At 45.6% G+C, this 25,355-nt stretch overlaps 1 protein-coding gene across 4 annotated transcripts in view; it reads left to right on the top strand.

The window, feature by feature from the left end:
• Srgap3 (SLIT-ROBO Rho GTPase activating protein 3) overlaps window positions 1–25,355 on the top strand; it is a 266,271-nt gene that overhangs the window by 193,241 nt on the left and 47,675 nt on the right. For 2 of the 4 annotated variants that reach the window (XM_008854812.3, XM_029557069.1), the window contains exons 6-12: window positions 692–820; window positions 2,158–2,379; window positions 4,401–4,502; window positions 6,670–6,867; window positions 10,829–10,913; window positions 19,291–19,318; window positions 21,676–21,762. In XM_008854812.3, coding sequence (XP_008853034.1) covers window positions 692–820; window positions 2,158–2,379; window positions 4,401–4,502; window positions 6,670–6,867; window positions 10,829–10,913; window positions 19,291–19,318; window positions 21,676–21,762 — 851 coding nt within the window. Of the gene's footprint in view, window positions 1–691; window positions 821–2,157; window positions 2,380–4,400; window positions 4,503–6,669; window positions 6,868–10,828; window positions 10,914–19,290; window positions 19,319–21,675; window positions 21,763–24,283; window positions 24,387–25,355 lie in introns of all 4 variants that reach the window. The other 2 variants (XM_008854813.3, XM_008854814.3) reach the window with 2 other exon arrangements.

Genomic DNA, 25,355 nt, shown 5'->3' with positions numbered 1-25,355 from the left:
CCGCCTGTTTTGGGTACTACAGATCTACCACCCAAAGCAAAGTAGGCCACAGCCCAGACTTCATGGCATTCATCTTTTTGTGGGGGGCATAGATAATCAACAAGAAATCAAAGCTCTTATGAAAACACAGACCAGAGAACTCACTAGGGAGTAGAGATGCTAGGGGTGCATTTCTATCAAGGCTGTTCTCAGTAGCCTGTGTGACTGTCACCTTGGATAAGGACCCAGGTGACTTGAAGGAGCAGACACATGGAGGTGCAGCAGTGTGACCATGAGGAGTCTGAAGGACTCAAGGCAGATGTAAACTTGGTCTTTTAAGGATAGACAAAAGAACTGGTGAGGGGACACTAGGAAGATAGGACTGGAGAAGTAGCTGAGGGCCAGATCATGAAGGACCTCTGGGCCATTGCAGCAGTTCTGGAAGCCCCTGGAGGGTGCTGAGGGTGGGATGCCTTATCTGTGCTCTACTTGGTAAAGAACACGTAAAGGCTGTTATATATCAATCAGATGGCATCATCACTGACTTCACCTGTGTCGTGCAAGGTGCATTGCATACAGGGTCCATATGCATATCTCGGCACAGAGGCATCCCATAGGTGGGAGGTTGGGCCTATTAGCAGGCATTCCTGTGAAGATCACAGATCGTTCCCCTGGCTGGCTTGGATCTGATGTCTACCTCTTCTCCCTCCAGAGGCAGGCCAAATATTCTGAGAACAAGCTCAAGTGCACAAAAGCCCGCAATGACTACTTGCTGAATCTGGCAGCCACCAATGCAGCTATAAGCAAATACTATATCCATGATGTCTCTGATCTCATTGATGTGAGTACCCTGGGGACCCTGGGGATGGGTGGAGCCACATCCAGGTTGGAGCATCTCATTCGCTGAGAGGAAACAGGGCTGGCCATGGGGCTCAGCTGACATGTGGGCTGGCCAAGCTTTTGGAACCCTGCTGGAGAAGGACTGGAACTGTTTGGGGTGGCGACATGAATTATCTCATGGTCATGACTTCCACAGGTGGAAGTGAACTATGGTGGGTCCTGCATGGCTTGGGAAGTTAGATTTTCAATACCATCTTCCAAAGTCCCCTTCTCTACATCAGGGCACCTACTGGGTGTAAGGGCACATGGGAGAACTGTCCACAATTCACACTTAGGGGCTGCTGGTACAGGAAAAAAAAGAGGTAGTCATACATTCAGTACCCTTGGGTCAGCTGGCCAGGCACACACTTTGGGAATGAAGACCTAAAAAAGAGATAGAAGGATATGGAAGTTTGCTGTGGGATGTTCCCCTGGGAAGAATGAGGCAGTTTAATCATTGAAGAGTGGAATACTGACTCTGGGAGCCAGCTGAGCTGGGCTCACTGGAGGCTTGAAGAAGGTCATTGTGAGGGGCAGTGATGTGGAGAGAATCTTTGTCACCCATGTTAAAGATAGGACTCTTTCTCTCCTTTTTCCTTTCCTATGCAGATGGGGAATCCAGCTTCATAGGTGCTTAGTAAAGTTTGTATATTGGTTTCTGGATCCTTTTCCGCTGGCCCTGTGTATCCTATTCTAGAAGTCAAGGGGGAGCTGCTGAGCCTTTCAATGGCCTAAGGCTGGCCCCCTCCTCTTTGCTACCTTTCCTTTTGACTCTTTCAGCCTTTTCATCTGTTTGCTTGCCAAGTGTTTAAGTGTTAAGTACCTGCTGTGAGTCTAGGATTTGAGGTGAGGTATAGCTGTGGGCAAGAGCTAATAGGCCTCATGGAACATGCCCTGCAGAGGTCATGTTAATAGGAAATTACAGTGCCAAATGGCAAAGGTCACAGTGAGTGAGGTGGAGGATATGTGGACCCTGGAGTGAGGGACACCTGACCAAAATGGAGAACATTAAGGAAGGCTTCCAGCAAAAGTAACCAATAAGGTAAAAACAAAGGGAAAACATTTGAGGCAGAGAGCATGTGTGAGAAAGCCTGTGGATGAAAGAGTGTGGTGAATTGGGGAGAAAAGTATTGCTGTTACCCAAATTTCAGTCCTTGGCTAACTCTGGGGGCTGTGATACAGCTTTTTCAGTTGGACTCCAAAGCACTCTAGAATGGGGGGGGGATATGACCATAGGTTACCATCTACCACCACCATCCTAGCTCTCACCCATATCTTCCTGTCTTTGCCTCTCCCAAGTGCTGTGACTTGGGCTTTCATGCCAGCCTGGCCCGCACTTTCCGGACCTACCTCTCAGCAGAATATAACCTGGAAACCTCCAGACATGAGGGTCTAGATGTTATTGAGAATGCAGTGGACAACCTGGACTCCCGGAGTGACAAGCACACAGTCATGGACATGTGCAACCAGGTCTTCTGCCCTCCACTCAAGTTTGAGTTCCAGCCTCACATGGGGGATGAGGTAGGTTTCCTGCTAGATCCCTGCCTAGGGCTGGATGTGTTAGTTCTGTTTCCATTGCCAAATCAAAATTCCCAAATCTGAGGCTTCTTTAGCTCCCAGAACTGGAAGCTAGGAGGTCCAAAAGTATGGCACTGCCTTCAGCTTGGCACTGCAAGGGCCCTCCTTCTGTATCATGACACTGTAAAGGTACCTCATGATAAGACAGAGAAAGTGTTAAATCAGGTCTGTCTCTCTTCCTCTTCTGACAAAGCCACAAATGCCCTCATGAGGAGTCTACTCTGAGAAACTCATCTAATCCTAGTCACTCCCCAGCAGCCCCAACTCCAACTGCCATTTGCACATGACTTTGAGGATAAATTTCCCACACCTGAACTTTGTAGGGAGGGGTGTGCACATTAACACCATAGGTGTTGCTTTTCCCCCATGCTCCTGGAGCATTGTGGGAGAACACCAGCCCTGGGTGCACATACAGGGTATTTACCTCAGGGGTCCGAGGTCGGCTCTTGATTCCTGAACTTCTTCAGCTGATACCCTTGCTTTGTTGGTTCAAGTCTACCATCTGAAGAATTATAGGACCTTGGATTTCCTTAGGCTGCCTCGTAGGTTTGTCTAGAAGTCCTCAAGGATGCTCCAGTCTACCTAAAAACAGTCTTCTGTCTCAATAGATGCCCTCACACAATGCCTTTTCTAGTACTGTGAGCCCTTGATACACCAGACAGCTGAGTTTCCTTCTATCCTTATGCTGGTCAGATCCTTGCTGTAGTCTTAAGGATGAAAAAAAAATGGGAGAAGACACTTGACTGTCCTCGTGGTCTATAAATCTGTGATGTAGAACATAGCTCCCTATACTTCTAGGTCATTCTTCCTTCTGGGAGTTAGGGAATAGATAGGTACAGGACAACAGAAGAGTAGAAGCAGCCAGCCTCTGAAGCCCAGAGGGAGCTCAGCTGGGCTATTTGTGACACCTGATGAAGAGAAGGCATCTTAGAAGACAGAAGTGGCTGCACCTTCCATATGGCTTTGCCACTTCCTTCATTTGCATGAGAGAGGACTTCTGCAGGGTGATGTTGTGCCTCCTGAGGTAGCCTGCCTCGGGTCTTCCCTTTGGCCCTGGGACTGTCACTGGCTACTATGAAGCTTGGGCTGCTGAGTTAGTGGTGAGTAAGTACCTCACCAATGGAGCCCTATTAGTCTTATGATCCTGGAAAGGGTGAGATACCAGAGCATGCCAAGTAGCTAGCCCACAGGTCATAACAGTTTTAGATAGGATGGTTCAGGGAGAATAGCACAGTTATCCTTGGTATCCATGGGTGACTGGTACCAGGATACTCTAGGGATATTATAATCTGAGGATGCTTAAGTGACTTATATAAAATAGCAGTGTTTACAAAGAACTGCATACTTGACATTATCTCTACATTACTTAGAATACCTAATGCTATGCAAATGCCATGCATTGTTGTGTACTATGACAAGGAGAAAACATCCATGTTCAGTCCAGAGACAACTTTTTTCCATGTATACTTTGTGTCCTTGTTTGGCTGAATCTGTGGCCATGGAACTCATGGACATGGAGGGCCAACCATGTGATTGCCATAGTTGTCTCTTTGACGTATCTTTATGTGTTCCTGTGGTCATGGAAGCACTTGCTAACTGCTTTTGGTTTGTTGTAACTTCTACTGGCTGCTCAAGAAGTTGCTTTCTTACAACTTCCTGCCTTGAGATTAGTTTGGCCTAGATTATGTCAAAACTCTTTGTAAACCCACAAGTGCTGCACAAATGCGGAAGATTGTGACTGGGATGCCACCCTGGCCATGGCAGGAGGGTGGACTCTGGGCAGGAAGACCCTAGCTCCCATCTGGTACTGCCATTACTGTGTCTCAGATGGGTGACCCAGGGCAGCTCCCTTGTTCTTGCTGTGTCCTGGGCATTGAGCGGAATCTTAATGGTAGCCCCCACCCTGGCTCCATGTGGGTGGAGGAGGTCATGGGCAGCTGCACTGACAGGGTTTCTTTCTGTAGGTGTGCCAGGTCAGTGCACAGCAGCCGGTCCAGACGGAGCTGCTCATGCGGTACCACCAGCTGCAGTCCAGGCTGGCCACGCTCAAGATTGAGAATGAGGAGGTGAGTGAGCTGCTGCTGTTGGCATGGTTCCCTGGGGCTTGTCCTGGGGGGTCCACTTATGCCCCAGCATGCATAGGAAATGATGTTTCATTTGGAAGGTGTGAGACTCCACAGCCATGCAAACTGCCTGCACCCAGAATCTTTGATGATCTGGAGGAGGTTCACAAGATCTCCAGTGAAGGGGAAACAAGAAGAAGTGGGACCCTGTGTTTAGAATGATGATGATTAGGGTTAGCTGAAGGCATAAAGAAGAATGTATAGGGATCCGAACAGTAGTAGTTCCATCTCACTCGTGGGATTAGTGATGATTACTGTCAACTTTGTGCTTTTTTTTCTATTTTCTGCAATGAGTTTATGTTTTTAATCATCAAAAGTCAGAGTAAGTATTTAAAATTTACAATGAAATAGATAGCCCAGGCCTCCCTATTGTGTGTTATACGCCCAAGGAATGGACCATCCTTACCATGCCCAGTGTCCCTCCCATGCTGCTGAATGGCCCAGCATCATTCCTGGGTGAGTGCAGATGGAAGTACCAGTAAAGGTGGGCCAATTCTGATGTGGACCAAAGAGGCCCAGGGGACAATGTCCTACTGAGACCTAGACACTGCCCTCTGAGTAGGATGTCAGCCAACTGGGGGCCCTGGAGAAAGTACCCCAGGGCAGTGCCACTCAAGGTTGTAGGACAAGAGTATCCTCAGGAAGTGCAGTCATGGGAAGTGAGAAGGCTTGTCTTCAGTCGTCATGAAGGCTGCCCTGGACAGTAGGGACAGCCATCCCTGGCATCTACAAAGGGCAGAGCTAGGACAGAGTTGAGATGGGCTATATCTCAGGACAATACAAATCAAATTCTAGGGGAGGTCACAGGGAGACAAAAGATTTATTTCTCAAACCTGGTGAGAGGCAGAGGCAGGAGGTAGGTAGATTGTTTTCTTTCTTTCGGTTTGTCTTCTAATTCACTTCCTCAAGGATTTTAAATTATTTACATGGGCCACCATATGTATAATACTGTTGATGGTAGTTAAATGGAAATCAGTAAGGAGGATGAGGCAAGTGACCCTCTCTGTGTGGCCACTGATGAGCATGCATATGCCTAACCTTGAATCTGAACTTCCTGCCAATCTATGTTGGAAAAAAGAATTGATTTGTTTACTCATTTATTCATTCAATAAGTATCTATTCAAGTAATATTTATTCACAAAGTTACTGAGCATGTACTACATGCCAAAAAGTCATTCCAGGTTGAGAATAAAGTGAGGGAACACAGCAACATAGCTCCTCCTCTTTCTAGAGAGAGAACACCAGAAGTTAAGATACAAAGACAACAAGCCAATGGATGTGTGTGGGGAAATGCTAGACAGAAACTGATAGACACTAAGTTAGGGCATTGGGTCCTGATGTCCTAAAAAGTGACATTTCAGCTGAGGACTGAGCAATGAAAGAGATTTTAAGTGACAATCAAATGGAGTCCCATTTTTCCCCATAACTCATTTTTTGGAATGACCTTCTATCAGAGTACAGGCTCTGCAATTGAGAAACCACTCATCCCACGGGTGCTGTGAGGTGGGGGTCCTCACACAGTGCTTTTGTAGTCTCTATGGTTTCATTGGGTCCTGGGAGAGAAGCTGGAGTCCCAACTAAACCTTGCTACAGTAATTGCTTTCCTCAAGGTCCCAGGTGGCTTCTGAAGAGACTCGGGGAACAGATTTCTGGAGAGAACGGATCACTTCAGCAATTGCTGACCACCATCATGTAGATGTGGTCCTCTCCCTCCCCTAAAAGAGAGTGCCGGAGCATGTCTGTTGCTAGTCCTACTCAAGTGACTGCCTCTCCCTGGAGGAGCCACTTTCAGGCTATCACATCAAAGAAACAAGCCTAGAAACTCAGCTCCATTTTCCTCAGGACATTCCCCACAGTCTCCAAACAGAGGCAATCCAATAAAAATGACTTTAGATTAGATGATCTGGCTTCTCACCCAGCCAGGTATTTGGTGTTGGACCAATGACTAATTTGCCTTATTTCATACCAATATAATAGGAGCAAGTATCCTGTCCTGCCTGCCTTCTAGAGTCTTTATGTGAAAGAACAAAGTGACCACTGAGAAAAGGACTTTGAGGTGTCCAAGGCATTATGATGGTAAAGGGTGTTTGGGAATATGTTGTTTCCCTAGGTTAGAAAAACCCTAGATGCCACCATGCAGACCTTACAGGATATGTTGACTGTGGAGGACTTTGATGTCTCTGACGCCTTCCAACACAGTCGCTCTACAGAGTCCATAAAGTCGGCTGCTTCTGAGACCTACATGAGCAAGATCAACATTGCCAAAAGGAGAGCCAACCAGCAGGAAACAGAAATGTTTTATTTTACAGTAAGTGGCATCCAGGACCCAGAACCCGACTGTCTGCTGGTCCCCTGGATATGGATTTTGTGGAGCAATCTGAGTGAATGAGGGAAAGCTAGTGAAAATACAACATAAATCTTCTAGCATGCCTTTAACATTAGGTTGCCTGGCCCTGTTTACTGAAATGCAGTAAACCACCAATGGGTGGGTGGTATTGACATTGATCTTGGGTGATGGTCACTGAAACTTTGCTGCTTTAGGAAGAAACTGAAGAGAGAGTTTTATTCAGACAAGTTAGAGGAATGTGGTTAAGGAGTCAGGTGTGAGCTCCATGTAACAACCCTAGAGTTAGGTGTTTGTATTATTGTCTTAAGCTGGGGAGTAAGCTTTGGTAGCAGGGACTGAAGCAATGCAAGCAAGTTGCTCACAGGTTGCTAGTCCCTCCTATAAGATCCTAGATTAGTGACCTTCAGCTTGACCAAGGGCAGAGAGGAGAAAGGGAATTGAGGCTTTGGATCAAAGTGGGCTTATTGAACATGGAGACTGGGCTGAAGGGACTTATCTTTCATCTGATGCACATCCCATGAAGAGCTCATGAGAACTCTGCCCAAGTGTCCCAAGTTAACACCTCTCTTTCCCTAAAGCACCCCTCTGCTTGCATTGTGGCTGGCACTGGAAATGATGTTTTCCTTTGTCTTTGTTGTATTCAAATATCTATTGCCCTAGGACTCCTGGCCATTGGTCTTGATTCTGTTCTCCTTGGTGGCCCAGAGTGAGGCTAATTCTACTTGATAGTGCTTCCCTGGTTCCAGGGAGCTGCGGTTTCCTTTCTCAAGGCTAAATGCACTGATTCTTTCAGTCTTGTCTTACAAGTTTTTGTTCTGAGTAGCCTCAGCACCCCAGCAACTCCATTTCCTCTGTCAGTGCCTCTTCTAAAGTGAGACTCCATGACCACCACAGAATAGAGCTTAATTTTTACCTTTTCCATGCAAGGAGCCATGTCCTATTCATATGCCTTAAGACCATATTCTTTGTTTTTGTTATTTGGAAACTGAGGTAGTAGTATCAGCTAACACCCTTCCCTATGTGCAGCCAGGCCTCCGTCCTCTTAAAGGTCCTGTGGTGACCTCTTAGCTAGGTCCCCACTGAGCTCTCCTCTTGATAGATTCATCTCATGATTCCAGACTGTCAGTATCCTAATATAGTCATTCAACCCCCACACTCTTTTCAGATCTTTTATCATGTGTAGATTTGGGGGACATGGTCTTCAGTATCTTGGAGTCTGATAACAAGAAAATGTAATGGCAATGCCAGAGCCAGTGCTGGCAACTGAGTTGCTAGAAATACATAGCCAGGCTGATGCTGATTGGATTATGTTCATTGAACCTATCACAGACCCATCCAATTCTAGCATCCAACTAACTCTACCTTGTGGAAGCCTTATCAAAACCCTGTTACAAATCAATACTGGCACACACCTCATTTTTTCTATCAATATTCTTTAACCTTATCAAGAAAGAAAACAAACTAATCTTGGTGACGCCTGGCATTTGCCACTTCTGTTAGACGCCAACTGTGTTCAAAAAGAGAAGTTACTGTCTCCACAGAACAATGAGTACATACATGGATAAGTACTCACTCTGGCAGCAGCAGAAGTAAGAAATCTGGGTGGTAAGAGCAGAAGAAAGTGCAGCTTCTTGGGCTTAAAAGAAATCTAGTGTTGTTGACTGAAATATATAAGACGTTATTTTTTCCCTTTTTGTGTATACGTATGTGTATATATGTATATGTATATATGTATATGTGTATGCATGTTGGTATGTAGATATGTGCATGTGTGTGCAGATGTGTGTGGAAGTCACAGGATAACCTCATATGTTGTTCCTCAGGCATCATCAATCTTTTGTGTATATGTATGCATAGGTGCACCTCTACTTTGCTTTTTTTGAATTCTTAGACATGTGATAAAGTCAAAGGATGGTATCACTGGAAGCTCTATGGCCAGCCTGCCAGTCAAGTAGCTACCAACTGAAGCAAGGGTGTGAATTACCTAGGGTGCTCATTTAAAATGCAAACATTTCAACTACCATCATTATCAATAAGGCTCTGGGACTTGGACACTCTGGGCCTCTGTGGTTCCTCCCCAAATGAGAAGTGAGGGGTTAGATTTGAAGTAGTGTAGAACAGAAATTTACACATTGACAGTCTCTCCAACTGGTGACAAGGCTGCTGATCCTCTGCCCACATTTGGAGAAACACCATAGGTCTACTCTCAGTTCACATTGAGGCCTAACAGAGGCTTCCAGTATTCTGTACTCTACCTGAGGTCACACAGTAAGGAGCCCATCTCTGAGCTTCTGTTTCCTTCTATGTAGAGTGAGGAGGATAATGCTTTCTCCATTAGTCATCCAAGATTGTGGGGCAGCTCTACTGTGTGTGTGTGTGTGTGTGTGTGTGTGTGTGTGTGTGTGTATAGCTGTGAAGTGCTCTACAGATACTCAGGGCTGTAGTCTAAATGACAAAATGGCCAGATCCTCAGAGCTAAGAAAAGTCCATGAAGAAAGAGCAAGGGCACCACAGCCTCCCAGTCACTGGAGAAACCCACTTAGGTAAATGGGAAGATGGTGATGTTACAGACTCTTCAGGGCAAACTGTAGCAATCCTGGCCTTCCCTGGCTGGCTTCTCTCTGCACCTGTTGGGATGCACTGGCTGGGGCAATGAAGTGGGTTTTTGTATGAGAGCTCAGCTGATTTTCAAACACTTACATTTATCTCCCTAACTTGGTTCTCAGTGCTTTTGCAAATGCCATCCCTCTGCAGGCCAGGCCTCTCCCCACCTACTTCATGCCCTGACTCCCATGTCACCTTGCACTGCTGTCTTCCTGGACTCCCAGCTAGAGTATCTGCTTCATCTCTTAGTTTTTGAGACAAGGTCTTATGTAGCCCAGGATGACCTCAAACTTCCTATGCCAAGAATGGCCTTGAACATCTGATCCTCACACCTGTACCTCCAGAGTGTTGGGGTCACAGGAGTATACCACCATGCCCAGTTTATGAGTGCTGGGGATAGAACCCAGGGCCTCATACGTGCCAGGCAAACACTCTACCAACTCAGCTTCATCCCCAGTCCCTCCTGCTTCACTTTTACTCACAGCATTCACCACCATCTGACACACTGGCATTTTCTTACTTTGTGGTTCATTTACCCGGCTGTGTTCTAATGCTGTAGGTCAAGGGGGGTGTGGGACAAAGGAAGCTGGGTATTTGTATAGAGCTGTGGCTCAAGCCCATGTCAGTGGGTAGCAACTAGCTGTTCTGGATGGTTCTCCATCCCTTGACACCGTCTCACAGTGTCCTGGATTTTTGCGGATACCGTGACTTTAAAAGCAGCTAGTGTGCATCCTGGCCCATTTTCTGTGGCACTTGGGGAAAGTCACTTTCTGTGCCTGCCTCCTTATCTCATTTACCCAGAAAAGAAAATCATACCCCCAATGCAGTGTAGGCACTGTTGGTAGAAAACTTCTCAGCAGCAGCCCCAGTCCTCCCTCATTTGGAGTGGGACCAGATGGAGGAAAGGTTGTCTTCAGCTCTGCTCTCATAGCTCTCTGCCTGAGCTTGGTCCTCTGGATGGCTCCCTTCCTTGCTGCTCTGGCCCAAGAAGCTTAACAGAGTTCTGGTGACCAAAGAGGCCCTTTGCCTTGTGCTGCACACAGCCCTCACCAGACAGAAGCAGCCTCTACTGCGGTCATTCTCTTGAGCCTCTTGTGTGCTCAACCCTACCTGCAAGGCCAGGTGACCTCCCAGGACTGGACAACTACTCAGTAGAGCTCAAAGCAGATGTAAAAGGCCTATCTATCTCCATGGCAGGTCCCCAGGTGGCCTGATCTCCCTTTGGTTTCCCTACCTGAGAGGTCAGTTCTAGAGGAAGAGACCCTGTCATCACTCAGCCGTGCACTCTGTAACTTCCTCATGCCTGTGTGTCTTACAGAAGTTTAAGGAGTATGTGAATGGCAGTAACCTCATCACCAAGCTACAGGCCAAGCACGACTTACTCAAGCAGACGCTGGGTGAAGGTGAGTCAGGTGGTTGAAGGCCCAGGAGGGGCTTTTGTGGCCCAGAGCTGCTGAGCCACTTCAGCTTGAGACATCAGCCCTGGGTCCTTGTGTCCTCACTGGGAAGGCTGGAAAAAATCACTTTGGTACAGGTGCTGAGAGGGGTTCTATATGTCTGCAGAAAATAGAGCCCAACCACAGTTTTAGTGTAGGCTGGGGAAGGGACAAGGCTGAGTGATACAGGGGTCCCCCGAAGTAGGAGGTGGGACTCAAAGATCACAGAGACCAGCGTTGATGTTTCTCAGCATAGTCCAGGGATACTACTGGAAGGCCTGGCCAAATTTCTAGGTCAAAGAAGAAATGTAGGGATTAGTCCTTAAAGGACTAGAAAACTAGGCTTGAAGCCACTCAAGGCCTTCCAAGGGCACTAGAGAAAAAACAGCTATTGTCAAGGCACACAAGGCCTTCCCTCTATCATTCAGTCTCTGCCTGTTTCTCTGACCCTACCCAACAGTCCCCTCTTTCTCATGTGCTCCAGCCAGGTTGGGCAAGCCTGCACTGCTTAAAACTCACCAAGCTTATTCCTGTCACCTTTGCATGTACTAGTGGAACCACCATCCAGCTCAGAATATAAAACATTTCCAAACGACTAAAAAAGTGTCCTTATGTCCCTTTGCAAGTCAGTTCATCCATTCTCTACCCCAATACGTTTGATCCCCTTCTTCCTTTTCATGTTTACCTAGGTTCTGATTATGTAGACAAAGCTAGCTTTAAATATATAACCATCCTGCCTTGCCCCCCAAGTGCTAGGCTTGCAGGTGTGAGAAGAGTTAGTTGTAGTGAGCTCTCTTCCTTCATCCTTCTAAGTTCTTCCCATCCTGACATCTCAGTGTTGGGCCAGGGCTTAAAGAGAACAGTTGCAGGGGTGCAGCTATCAAGGAGAGAAGCAGAGCAAGAATGGAAGGGAAGAGAGACAAAAGCCAAGAGGAACTTGGAGGAATAGGTGTTGAGGCAGCTTAGGAGATCAGCAGTAAAAATGGAAGATTTTTTTATTTTTAATGTGTATGAGTGTATTGCCGGCATGTATGTGAGTGCACTTGTGTCATGCATTGCTGTAGAGGTCAGAAGAGAGCTTTGGATTCCCCTCGAACTGGAGTTAAGGATGGTTCATAGCCACCATGTGGGTGCTGGGAATCGAACCCAGGTCATCTACAAGAGCAGCCAGTGCTCTTAACCACTGAGCCAGTCCTGAGGCAGATTGGTTTTTATGGCACCGGAGCCAGGGACTGTTTCTCAGGAGCGGTATTGGAGAGGCAGATCTGTGTGAATTGGAAGGTACTTGTGATTTTGAGATTAGATTCTCTAGGTTTAAAAATTTTTTTTTTTTTTTTTTGGCTTTTTGAGACAGGGTCTCCCTGTAGCCTCAGCTGTCCTGGAACTCACTATGTAGACCAGGCTGGCCTCAAACTCACAAAGATCCGCCTGCCTCTGCCTCCCAAGTTCTGGGATTAAAAGCGTGTGCCACCACGCCCGGTGTAAGTATTCTTTTAAAAACTAAGATCCAGGATGGGCCCATGAACTGTGAGGCAAAAGAGTTTCCACTCCCCTGCTCCCCTCCGAGTGCTAACCTTCTATTAGTGCCTGTGAGGCCGTAATAAAATCATAGCAGTTTTTTGGTCAGCATGGCCCATGGTCCACTTGGTCCTCCAGGATTTTTTCAACTGTATCTCAGTCCAAGATGTGACCTCTGCAGCCCCTTTCCTGAGTCTTGAGCCAATTGGCAAGAACAGGTTTAGGAAAATGTTGTTTAAGAAGTACAGGAGCTGCTAAGAGTCATCTAGAAGCCCCACAATGCTTTTTTCTAGTGAGCCAGCCATGAAAAAGTCCAGTGTGCTTCCTTTGATACTGGGGACAGCTCTTGGAAGGCAGCTTAGTTCTAGAGAAGCTTTTTTTTTAAGTAGGAATTTTTATTTTAGGATGTTTTAAGTTTACAGAAAAGTTAGAAAGATAGAGAAATTCTCTCAAATGGTTCATACTCAGTTTTCACTATATTAACATTCTATTTAGTATGGTATGTCACAATTAATGAATGTATATATATATATATTTTTGAGTCAGTGTCCCATGTAGCCTATGTTGGCCTCAAACGACATATAGCCAAGGAGGGCCTTAAATTCCTGATCCTTCTGTCTCAGCCTCCCCAGTCCTGGGATTACAGCCCTATTTTTGGCGCATTATTATAAACTAAAGTTAATGAAGTGACTGAATTACTAGAAAAAAAACTGAATTAATTGGCACCAATCTATTCATTCTTATGTATGTATGATACAATAAAGGTACGTTGTGGTTACTGACTGAAAGCAGAGAATTAGCAAATAGGAGAATTTAACTTAGACTGAATAACTCTTGCTCATTGGGTAAAGGAAGGCATGGAAAAATTGGGCAGGCTAAGCAGAGCTCAGAACAGTACCAAATCCATTCCCTTCTGAATTTTAAGCAAGGAGTCACCTCACCTCCACCTGAGCAGTTTGATTCTCCCACTCAGTACGAGTGGGCTTAGTGTATAGTTACACCTTCATCCACGGTCCTCTTCTATTGCCTGAGAGCTAGTTTGTATTGGGAGGTATAAAGTGAAAACTTTAGATGGTGAGAACTATGGGTCCAAAGGAATATTTATCCCAAAAGACTCATGCCTTTTTTAAAAAAATTATTCATTTTTTAAAAAATTTTATGTGTATGAGTGTATTCCCTGCATGTATATAAGTGCATCCTTATAGTGCAATGCCCATGGAGGTCAGAAGAGGGCATCAGATCCCCTATAACTGGAGTTACGAGTGATTGTTAGCCACCATGTGGGTGCTGGGAACTCAATAAGGGTTCTTTGCAAGAGCAGTCAGTGTTCTTAACCTCCGAGCCATCTCTCCAGCCCCCACCCCCACCCCTGCCACTTTTTAATGAAATGTTGTGGTTCATTTTTTCCAAAGCTCTTCTTTGACAGAATGGCTCAAAGAACCCAGGGAAGCACAAATTCTTTGGGATTATTTTTACCTACAAGTGAGCTTTTGAATGTGATTGAGCCCAGATGCACAAGTTTTGTTTTGTTTTTTTCAAGCCGCTAGGTTTCTAGCAGACTGGCATTGGTATTACAAATGATGCTGTGGGCACAGTTTGTGAGTGAGAACACATGCCCAGTCTGCCTCTGGCTATTGTGGACCTGAGACCTGAGACCTTTCTGCCGATCTGGGCTTGGGTATTCTGTGAGCTCTGGTGTTTATATCTAAGATGCTGGTGGGTTTCCACTTTGCTGAAGATCTTCAAGCATATTCACTGATGGAACAAAACCTTTTTGGGCTCAAGTTTAACAGCCTGTTATAGAGCTAAATAGTCCCCCAAGAACTCAGGCACCAACTATATTTTATAATATATATATTTTTAAAATCTCAACAGGTCTCTGAAGGTTAAGGACAAGACTTTTTTATTTGTCATGTGTTAGAAGTGAGACTTCATATTCCTAAAGAGATGTTGGTAATGGGTTTCTAGGGAGCTAGAATGCAAGTAGAAAGCTGAAGGATGGTAGAGGAGGGTCTGCCTTGAGTGTGTGTTGGCATGCAAAGCCATATCCTAAACCCTTTGGTTCCTAACTCCTGTCTGTCCCTCACTGTCTCCTCATCTATCCAAAAACATAGGCTCTGGCAGGCCCAAAGGGGGTGGGGGCACCATGACATGCAGACAAATGAGGTCCCACAGTCACAAGGAAGAGGTACCCCAGTCAATGAGCGGTATGCAGGCATCACTTAGTGGTGGGGATCACTACTAAGAAGTATGTTAGAAGTACTCTGAGAAGTATAAGGCAAGCCTGCCACAGTGTGAGCATCATAAGCCGTTCTGACACAAATCTAGATGACTTGGCCTGCTGCACACCCAGACTACATGATATATCTGAGGTCACATCAAGACATTAAATCAGGTACCAGAGAAAATGATGTAACCAAGAGTAACATACTGCACTACTTTACAGTAAACTTGTGTTTTTAAAAGTGGAAACAATGCATTTTAAAGTAGTGTAAATAGTAAGCTGTCACTTCTCATCATTACCAAGTGTTAATATGCTGTGTACATAATTATATGTGTTCTACTTTTGTATGATGGCAGCATAGTAGGTCTTCACACCAGCATCACTACAGGTGTGAGAAATGCATTGCATCATGATGGCCTTATGATGCCTGTGATGTCAGTAGATGACAAGCATTTTCTGTTCCACAATAGCCTTATGGGCCTACCATCAGGTTTATGGTACACCCTATGCCTGAAGGCTGAGAAAGTGTCAGCCATGCAGAGACTGAGGAAAGGGCATCAAGGCAAAGGAAATGGTGGTGAGAAATAAGGGATTATGGTGTGACTGGACCACCAGGAGCCCATGGAAGAGTGGATAGTTCAGAAACCAAGAAGAGATGCAGTAGGAGGCACCTTGCAGACGGCTCTGTCGGAAGTGTCACAGCCGACTGCAGCCCTGAGGGAAATGGTGACATTATAGCTGGTCATCCTCATTTAGAATAATCCTAGACCATCCCTTTCAAGGGATGCTATAAGCTCTAACAGGTCTCTGCAGGAAAATTTAATTCAAACTGCTATCTCACGGATCTGCAGCAGACCCCAGAAACACAAGCAAATTAAGCAGAACAAATTTACTGGCTTCACCTAACTTCTCTCCTTCCCTGTTTGGGTCTTTGGCTCTAGTACAGCCCTCCTTAGTTACCACTGTGACCACCAAAGCCTTTGGTCAGGGACAGTGTCAGTTTGTTCCGTGTTCTATTCTCAGACATCAGGTTAGCATCTTCCTGCCCTTATGTCATTGTCTTTAAAAAAACAAAACAACAACAACAACAACAAAACAGAACAGCAACAAAACAGAAAACCCCAAAACAAAAACCAAAAAACAAGTGCTAGGCTCTTTTCTTTACAAACCCCATTGTAAGCTTGGAATATAGTTAAGTTGGTAGAATGCTTGCTTAGCATGTACGAAGCCCTGGGTTCCATTTCTAGTACAACAAAAAGCCAGGTGTGGTAATCCCAGCACATGGAAGGTGGAGGCAAGAGGATCACAAGTTCAAGATCATTGGTTGCAGAGTGAGTTTGAGGCTAACCTGAGCTGCATGACCAAACAAACAACCACGAAACAAAGCAAAAACTTCCATGTGGATACTGAGTAGGCTTCAAGGTGAAAGCCATGAACCGCTGTTGAATACTTGAGACATGGGTTGAGATGTGATAATGTTCACTGAGATAAGAGAAATGAACAAGAGTCTGAAGATTAGCACATAGGGAAGAGAATATATTTTGCTTGATATTGACATATATTGAATATGATAATATTTTTACTATGTTAGATAGGATTAAAATTTAAAATGATTAAATAATTCCTCTTACCTGGCTTGCTTTACTCTTTTGCAATGTGGCTGCTAGAAATTGTTTCTATTGGCAGTACTGGTTAGGTGGGAGTTCTATCCTTGAGGTGTTGGGAAATAGGGGCATTTTTAGACATCACAGTGATGGGAAACAATCCTACTTATTGATACTCAGCAAGTGAAGGCCAAAGATGTGGCATCCATAGCACCTTGGATAGATAATGTGGCCAAGGATGTTGAATACCAAAGGAAGGAAATGAGCTGTCCCCAAACACAGTGACTTGAGGAGTTAACATCAGGACGTGGACCTCTGCACTGTCAGTACAGTTTGAGTGGGAGAAAAACGTATTGCTTCAACTCATTTTGAGTGTTCCATCCCTGCCCAGGGATGTTATTAAAAGCCAAGTACTGCCTTTAGGAGACATTGGGTTTGAATTCAATTCAGCTGGAAATACCTGCTTTTCCTCACTTGTTTGTGTGGGTAGAACCAGGTTCCCAGGCAAAGCTCAGATGTGAAGTCAGACAACATAGACTAGAATCCAAACTGCCCTCTAGTTTGATCCATGTTCTGATCATTTTGATTGTGTGTTGTTACAGGGATGACATCCTGTGCATCGTTGTGTTGTGGCACTTGTTACCCTACTGCTTTTATAGGGCTTTATGTGGGTACTGGGGATTTGAACTCAGGTCCAAATGCTTTTGCAGCAAGTATTTTACTCACCCAGTCATCTCTCCAGTCCTATAGCAGTTCTAAGAACAGACATACCAGAGCTGGAGATATGGTTCAGCAGTTAAGAGCACTTACTCTTGCAGAGGCCCTGGGTTTGGTTCCCAGCACCTATGTGGTGGCTAACAACCATCCATAACTCCAGTTCCAGCGGATCTGACAGGTCTGGCCTCCGTGGGCATTGATGACAAAGGTACACTTACATATATGCAGGCAGAACACTCATATACATAAAATATAATAAATAAGTAAATAAGTATTTTTTTAAAGAACAGATGTGCCAAGCATGGCAGTGCACACCTGTAATCCCAATACTTGGAAGGTAGATGCAGGAGGATCAGGAGTTCAAAGCCAGTCTCTGTTACATAGTGAGTTCAAGGCCAGCCTGTTCTATCCCCCTCCCCCCAATGAACAGATATGATTCTCTCATAGCACATGGTGCTTTTTGATGGAGTTAGACAAGTAAAACTGCAGGCATAAAAGGTACTGATGTCAATCTGTGTATGGAGAGTAGTTAAACTGAGGTGCTCTAAGGAGACAATTTCAGATGGAGGAGCTCTGCTCTGGATCTAGATTTTCAGCTGAAACACAGAGGGCCAACAGGAGCTAGCCTTGCAAGTGTCAGGGGTGAGAGAAACCCAGAAAGCAAATGCAGAGGCCAACATGAGGTCCCTGCAGAAGGGATCATGGCTGGAGCCCTGTGCTTGAAGGAGAAAGGAGGCCATGTACATGGAGAAGTGGTTCCAAGAGTTCCCTTGGACCTGAAGGTTTATGGAGACAGAGTGCAAAGCTTGGATTTTATTACATGTTTAATTGGAGCTTAGAAAAGTTCTGAGCAAAGGAAAGACATTATAATTCAGTTTAAAAGTATTTCTTGTGGTGGCACATGCCTTTAATCCCAGCACTTGGGAAGCAGAGGCAGGCAGATCTTTGTGAGTTCAAGGCCAGCCTGGTTCGAGGACAGCTGGGGCTACAAGGAGAACCTGTCTCAAAAAAAAAAAGACAAAAAACATATTTCTTTGTCTGCTGAATTGTGGGTGAATTGTAGTAAAATAGAAACTCCACTTAAAAAGCAAATGTTGCAGACTAGAGATGATGAGAGCCTGGGCTAAGACTGTGGTGTTGAGATGGAGGAGGGAAAGTAAGAAGGAAAGGCTTTCAGGTACCGTTCTACCACCTCCAGCTGAAGTGAACAGGATGGTGGTCCACTGACTGAGATGTTGAAAACTTGGACAGGAATGGTTTGGGGACACCTGCTAGAGATAAAATCGGGGTTGCAAATCAAGAGACTACCACTCAAATTAAAGTATCCTGGCAAGGCAAACTTTACCCTTGTGTGGAAGGGTGCACAGCTACCCACAGCTGGAGAACAAACACACCTTGTCACAATGGCCTCTACCATTTAGCCAAGAGGAAAACTGGCCTGTTTTTCATTGGCTGGGGTTCAATCTCACAATCTAATTATAATTGGCTATTTTGAGAAGTTGATGTAAAAGAAAAACAAATATTTGAACAAATACATATTTCTTTTTTGTTTTAAAAAATTATATTTATTTTTATTTTGTGTGTATTGGTGTTTTGTGTGCATTTACGTTAAGTGCCCCCAAGTAGTGCAATGCCTGTGGAGGCCAGAAGAGGGCACTGGATCTCTTGGAACTGGAATTGCAGATGATTGTTAGTCAAAATGCAGGAACTGGGAACTGAACCCACATCCTCTGCAAGAGCAGCCAGTGCTCTTAACCACTGAGCCATCTCTCCAGCCCAAATATGTAGTTCTTAACAAAGGAATCCAGGAGAGAGGAAGCAGGTATATATTTGATAAATCTGTTTTACAGAAAAGACTAGATTTCTCACACATGGAAAGAGAGCATGCTAGAGCACATTTAAGGTGTGAGATCCTAAGAGGGCAGTTATTAGTGAGTGGATAAAGGAAATGTGGTCTGTCCATACATTGGAATATTATTCAGCCATAGCATAAATGAACTACTGAATCATGTCATATAGATGGACCCCAGACACTTAAGGTAAGTGAAAGAAACCAGAAGCAGGAGACCACATGGTGAGTGATTCTGTTTCTGTGAAATGTCTAGTAAATCTGCAGAGAAAGAGAGATTAGTAATTGCTTGGGGCAGGAATAGGGAAGGACTATAAATGGACACAAGAGGTCATTCCAATTTTTTTTTTATTTAAAGGAAAATAATGTTCTCTGGTTAAAACAACATCCAAAGCCAATTAAACATCAACATGCATTTTGTTTTTTCTTCAGGGGAGAGAGCAGAGTGTGGCACTACCAGGTAAGAGTTGGGGAATCTTGTGTTCTTGTACACGCTGCCTGAGGTCTGAGCAGGATGTGGTGGGTGGGTGGATATGTAGGGTGGACATAGCCTGCCGGGAGGTAGGGGAGCTGGACAGTCTTCACTAGCTCTGGGGGTATTGGGGTGCTGAGACAAGATACAGTGGCTTCAGAGGCTGCACCGCTTGTTCTGGCTTCACACCAGCAAAGCCGCACTCCTACGGGCTGGCCATGGGGATGGGGCTTTGAGAGCACCATGGGGGAATGAGGCATGTCCCGTCCAGTGGGAGGGTGGTTGATTCCAGGGTGGTTGAACAGAGGCCACAGGCTGTGGGGTGGCTGTTTTCCTCTCTGCAGGCCACTGCCTCAATTGCCCAACAGGCCGGCCAGGTCCAGCCTGGGTTCCCAGTTGTGGAGGCTTTGGGGCTGGCTGATATTGTGCAGAGATGGCAACACGCATGCTGCATACACACAGATGTGGACCCAGACCCCTGTGTTGCCTACATCTTGGCTTAGACTTCACTGGGACTTGGATGGGCTGCTGAGGCTGGTAGCACGGGCAACTTGAGCGTCCTTCTAGCTCCTTCTGCATCTCCCTTTGTGCTTTTCCCTGAGCAGACCAGAGCCAGTGAACACTTTCTACTCAGCAGCTCTCAGTGAGCTGATGGTTGACTTGTTTTGCCTTTCACAGGGTTCAGCTGCCTAAGCAGCTGGCACTACCTTGTTGTCTAAGTTCCCAGCATGAATTTAGCCAGTGGCCCAGAAGCCTGCCCTCCATCATACATGGCTGTGGAGAACTATTTTTCACCTCGTTTTTCTGGGCCCAGTGACTCAGTGACATTCTTTCCTTTCCCCAAAATTCTTCCCATTGCCATAGAATCCTGGAAAGCTGTCCTACTTGGCAAGAGCAAAGATGACCCTGCAACTCGCCCTTGCTCCTGGGAAAGCAGAGGCTGGGGAAGCTGTGGGTTTTAAGTATGCTGATCTGGAGACTTAGGGCTTTCTAGAAATCCAGCTGTGCATCTGGGCCCAGGCAATTTGGAAACATCCGGGTGATTCACAGGCAAGGACCCTCCCACATATGGAGCAACAGATGTGCAGGTCACTTTCGAAGATCCCTTCAGAAACAAAATTGTTGTTAATATTTTTTTCTGGTAGGAGGATATTACTATAGTCCCAAGACAATGGAAACTGTATTTTATACCATCATTTGCAGACAGTGGAAGAGATGAGAGATGAATTGGGCCATGACCACTGCCTCCTAATCCCTAGGACTCAGGCAGAGGGCGCCTCCTCCAGTAGAATACAGGGGAGGAGAGCTATAAGTATCCCTTTCCCGGGTCTCCGGCTGCTCCTTCAAGGAAAAGCCCAGAATATATATTTTTTCTTTTTCAAAACAAAACCCCCTGAAATGTTGCTTTCCACACCCTCTTTGACCTAGAGTCTAGGAAGTCCAAGCTGATTACCAGACCTCCCACTTAGGTACCCTGAACTAAATTTCAGACTAGCCAGATATTTTGTGGCCCTGAGCCAAGGTGAGAGGTGATAGTAAACTAAACCCTTCCCTTACCTCCAAAGTCATTGTTTAACCTGTGCACCTCTTTCTCAACTTGGCAGTGGTTTTCAAAGTAGTCTCAGAGGCTCTGGGTGATGGGTCTCTGTACCTAAGTGGTATCTTCCACAGATGCTTACACATAGTCAGGGGCATCTGGGACCATCATCTGAGAAGGTTCCCTCAGCCAAGTTGCTCTTGACCTTGTATAGATGGCCCAGTTTTTGACCCTGGGCTGCAGCATGTTATATTTTCTCACGCTTTTAAAAAGACTTATTTTTGAATGGCCTCAATTCATACTAACCCAGGAATTTAGCCTGACCAGATGTGATAATGTGTATTTAAACTATGCTGAAAATGGCAAAGTGAGATACAAACATGAGGTTTTAATTATTGTGATTGTAAGAAAGTCTGACCTCCTCAAAATAGGCTGACATGACCCTGTGGTCGTGATTAGAGGTGATATTGGTTGACATCATGACCAAACAAACTGCAGTTCACTACACACACAAGCTCAGCTTCCAAGTGCCTGCCTGCCCTTGAACTTCAGTATTGCCACCATTTTGGATAGTGACATCCACATCTTTTGGGTTGTCTGGGGCAATTCTTAACCATACATGCTTTTTGCCACAGAGTAATTCTGAGGCCAACTCCCGTGTTGCCAATGTGTGCTAATTTTCATCCTGGTTGAAAGCAGAAAGGGGACATTGGTCTCTGGTTTCTCCTCCCTCCTCTGGTGGACTTCTATGTTCCTGTTCTCCCTGCCTCTCTTTCTTTCTTTCCTTTTTTGCTCTGCATCTGAGCAGCAGAAGAGATGGAAGGCTTAGGCTGCCCCACTTTCCCTGGCTGAGCTGTCCCCCTGCTCCCCACTTTGTGCCCCACCCAGCATTCCAGTAAGTGATACAGATTTGATGTTGTGCAAAGTTGGGATAGCTACGTTTCCTTGTCAGAGATTCCGGGCAGTGCCCAGTGCCCCACAAAAGAAAGAAAGCTGCTGTGGCTTCATTGTCCTTAACTCTGTTGGGCAGGAAAAATGGGGAAGCACATTCCATTTTCCTTTTATTCTGCTTTGTAAAAAGTAAAAACAAAAACAAAGCCCAGAAATGCTTCTGGCTTCTTTTCAGAAAATCCTTCACCTGAGCACCCTAGAGCTTCTGATGCTGCATTCCAGTGTCTAGGCCAAGAGTCGCCACTCTTGTGAGCCACAAGAGTTTGATAGGCAATTCAATGCTCCTGCTGGAGGCTCTGTGATGACATTACTTTCTTAACTTCATACTCACACTGAAGCTTCTAGTAAGAAGAGCTGCATCCAGCTCCAAGCCCTGATGGATCACATTTGTGTGACCTTGGGCGAAAATCTTTATCTCTTGTAGGCTCATTTGCCTCCCATAAATGGCTTACTCATTCTCGCCTGCCTCTCAGGGATGTGAGGAGGATATCGTGTGAAATAAAGAAATGACCCAAGACACTGTGAAAACAAATGAGGATGTTGCCATCCTCCTTGCTTCTAATCCCTAAATTTGGATGCTGTGGTTTTGTGTCACGCTTTTGGCAATCTTTTTTGGCTTTTGCATTTGGAAATTCAAAAGCAGATCCAGTGTAAGAGATTCCCCTCCCCGCTTTCATACATCTTCTAAAAAGATGTAACTTTTGAAAAAGAAATGACACGGACTTAGCTAACCAAATTGACATAGATCCAAGATGGGCTGGACATAGTCTTGCCTGTTGTTTCTTTCCGGAATTTTGGTCGTGCCGTTTGTTTGGTTCCCCTGATTGATGGCATGTTATTTGGACTCAACTGTGTCTTTGCCCATGCAGCATGTCCTGGACTAGCAGCATTTGCTCAACACTCAAACACCTAGGAGAAGTAGGGGAGTGCCCTGGATGGCTGGGCTGCTGAAGGGATGTGGGTACAGCAAGCCCAGTGAGAGGGAGTGTGACCTTCATTCATTTTGATTGGCTCCACAGTCCATATTATTTTTGTCTGTGAGCTAAATAAAGATGTATCTCAGTGGGTAGAGTACTTGACTAGAACACATGAGGCTCTGGGTTCAGTCCTTAATGCCAAGAGTGATAGTACATGCCCATAACCCAGCACCGAGAAGGTTAGAAGCAGGATGACCAGGAGTACAAGGTCAATCTCTACTACAGGAAGCCTGACCTACAGGAAAGCCTGTGTCAAAACCAAAAAGATTCTCACCCATCCACAGAAATCAATCAAGACTGGGGGTGGGGAGGGACAGGTCCTTGCTTGTTATATGTTTATCTGTGCCTGGCTGAGTATGTACTCGTTGCTCCCAAAATTTGAATGAAGTCATTTGAAAATGAACCCCCTCTTTTAGTGAGAGACCCTCCTCCTAACCTTCAAAAGCCCTTTGCCCAGAAGGCCGGCAGTATTGAGTCAGGCCAACTTGGGTAGTGAAATGAGCAAATAAGGCAACCCAGGCATATGCATGGCGAGCAATCACAGACAGGCATTTGGTGTCTGTGGCCATTTCATCATTCCTGGTGGACTGTGGTGTGGTTTCCCCTCCCTGCGCCAAGAGCAGAGCACAGGAATGGAGATCCAAAAGGAAAGCAAGACACTTTCACTCAACTTCACCCCTGTAGCAAGGGCTGATGGGGCAGAAGGGTCCTCTGCTGGAAATGACAAGAGGCCCCAGCCCCATGACCATGGCCTGGAAGAAAAAATCCCTGGACTTGGAGCAGAAGAGAGCTAGATTGGGGCCTGCCTCTGCTGATTCTCCTCTCCCAGCCTCAGTCTCTGTAGAATAGTGCCATCTGTTCTGAGTTAAGTATGGTAATAGATTTGAGAGTGCTCCAATCAAAAGTGTTCTTGATTGACAAGTGGGATAGTATCATCCCAAGATACCTACAGACCTTAAAAAAGCTTCAGTTTACCTCTTGGCATCTGGCTGTCTGGCTCTCAGAACAATGAAATAAAAATCAATCAGATGCCTTCAAAATGTCAAGAGTTGTTAGGAAAATAGTGTTCCAATACATTGGGAATTAGGTCTTGATGATGGATTTAAGTCAAAATTATGAAAATTAACCATCCCAATAGTGTTTGAAAGTCTCTTGCTTTCTTGGCTATTGATGACACCTCTAATCCCTGATCCCCCTCCATCTGGTCTACAGGATAATTGCAGGGATTTCTTGGATACATCCTATCTCCCCGTAATATAGAATGCATTTGTGTCTTGTGAAAGTTGCTTCTGCTTGGCATTGTGGGTAAACTAAGATCTCCCCAAAACATCCAGAGGCCTACAGATGGAACATTGGAAACCAATGTGTTGGGGGCCGGGGCTCCCTTCTGCATTTTGTGTTCTCCAATTGTGGGTTTGAAGAGCGTCTCTCCCATTGTATGTTTACGTTGGTTGCTTTCTTGATTTCTTTTGTTCCGTTTTCCCCTAGGCCCCCCTGTCTTCCCCCTAAACCACAGAAAATGAGGAGACCTAGGCCTCTTTCAGTGTATAGCCATAAACTCTTTAACGGCAGTATGGAAGCATTCATTAAGGTACTTGCTGGGGAGCCATGGAGTCCGCGAATGTGCCCAACGTAATGGCAGCCTGTCTTTCTCCTGCCCCTTCCAGCTGACATCCCTGGCCCAGCCGACACTTAGACTAGCCCCTTGGCCGGGCTGTGTGGACCTAGCTCCTCACTGCAGCCTGTTCTTAGCTTCAGTGAGGGCTTTCCTGCAGCGCTGCTTTGTCTTTCACCCATGACTGCTAAGTGCCACCCATGATTCTTAGCCAGGGGAGGGATCTGATCAGCTAAGTCCAGAAGAGAATGAACTGCAGCACAGCAGTCCCAGCCAGCCCATTTCACTGCTTAGAAGCTTGGGGCCTAACCCTGAGGGGCGCTTAGGGAAACCCCGTTACTCAATTTCACATCCTCAAGAGGAGACCGAGAACAGCACAAAGAAAATCCCTGTTTCCAAACGTTCGTTTGTTTGTTTCATTGAGTATATACCAGCAAAGGAAACACATACAGTTCATGAGAAAAGTTCATTCTGCCTAGTTGGGCTTCTTGCTGATTGGTTTGAGAGATGGGAGGAGAGTTGATGCAGTCCTTCTGGTGTGCCAAGTTAACCCTCGACACCACGCTTAAGTTAAAAATTAGAGCATTTCAGATAAGTGAGTTTACGATTCCTTTTTTATTTAGTGCAGAAGGTACAAGGTCAAGGCAGCCGTGATTGAACTGCTTAAGGCAATAGATGGTGTTAGAATTGCAAAGAGTATCAGATGTAGGGTACTTGAGGAAGGGGAGCTGTGTTCTTAAGGAAAGTAGCTTCCAGTTAAAAGCCCATCAGTGAAGACACTTCCTGTCCTAAAGAGGACTGTCAGAGGAAGAAGAAAGGCTCTTACACATCGCTAAAGATTTTGGAATTAGGGAGGCTGCCCCGCACCAGTGCTATCCTCTTCTCTGACAGGGTCAGCACAGACTTGTAGGACCAAGAAGAATTGCATACAGGCAGAAGCCAGCC

The sequence above is a fragment of the Nannospalax galili genome, unplaced genomic scaffold (genome assembly GCF_000622305.1).
Source record: "Nannospalax galili isolate Female #2095 unplaced genomic scaffold, S.galili_v1.0 scaffold406, whole genome shotgun sequence".
Lineage (NCBI taxonomy): Eukaryota > Metazoa > Chordata > Mammalia > Rodentia > Spalacidae > Nannospalax > Nannospalax galili.
Note: the sequence above shows the minus strand (reverse complement) of the source record. Positions and strands in the feature narration are given on the sequence as shown.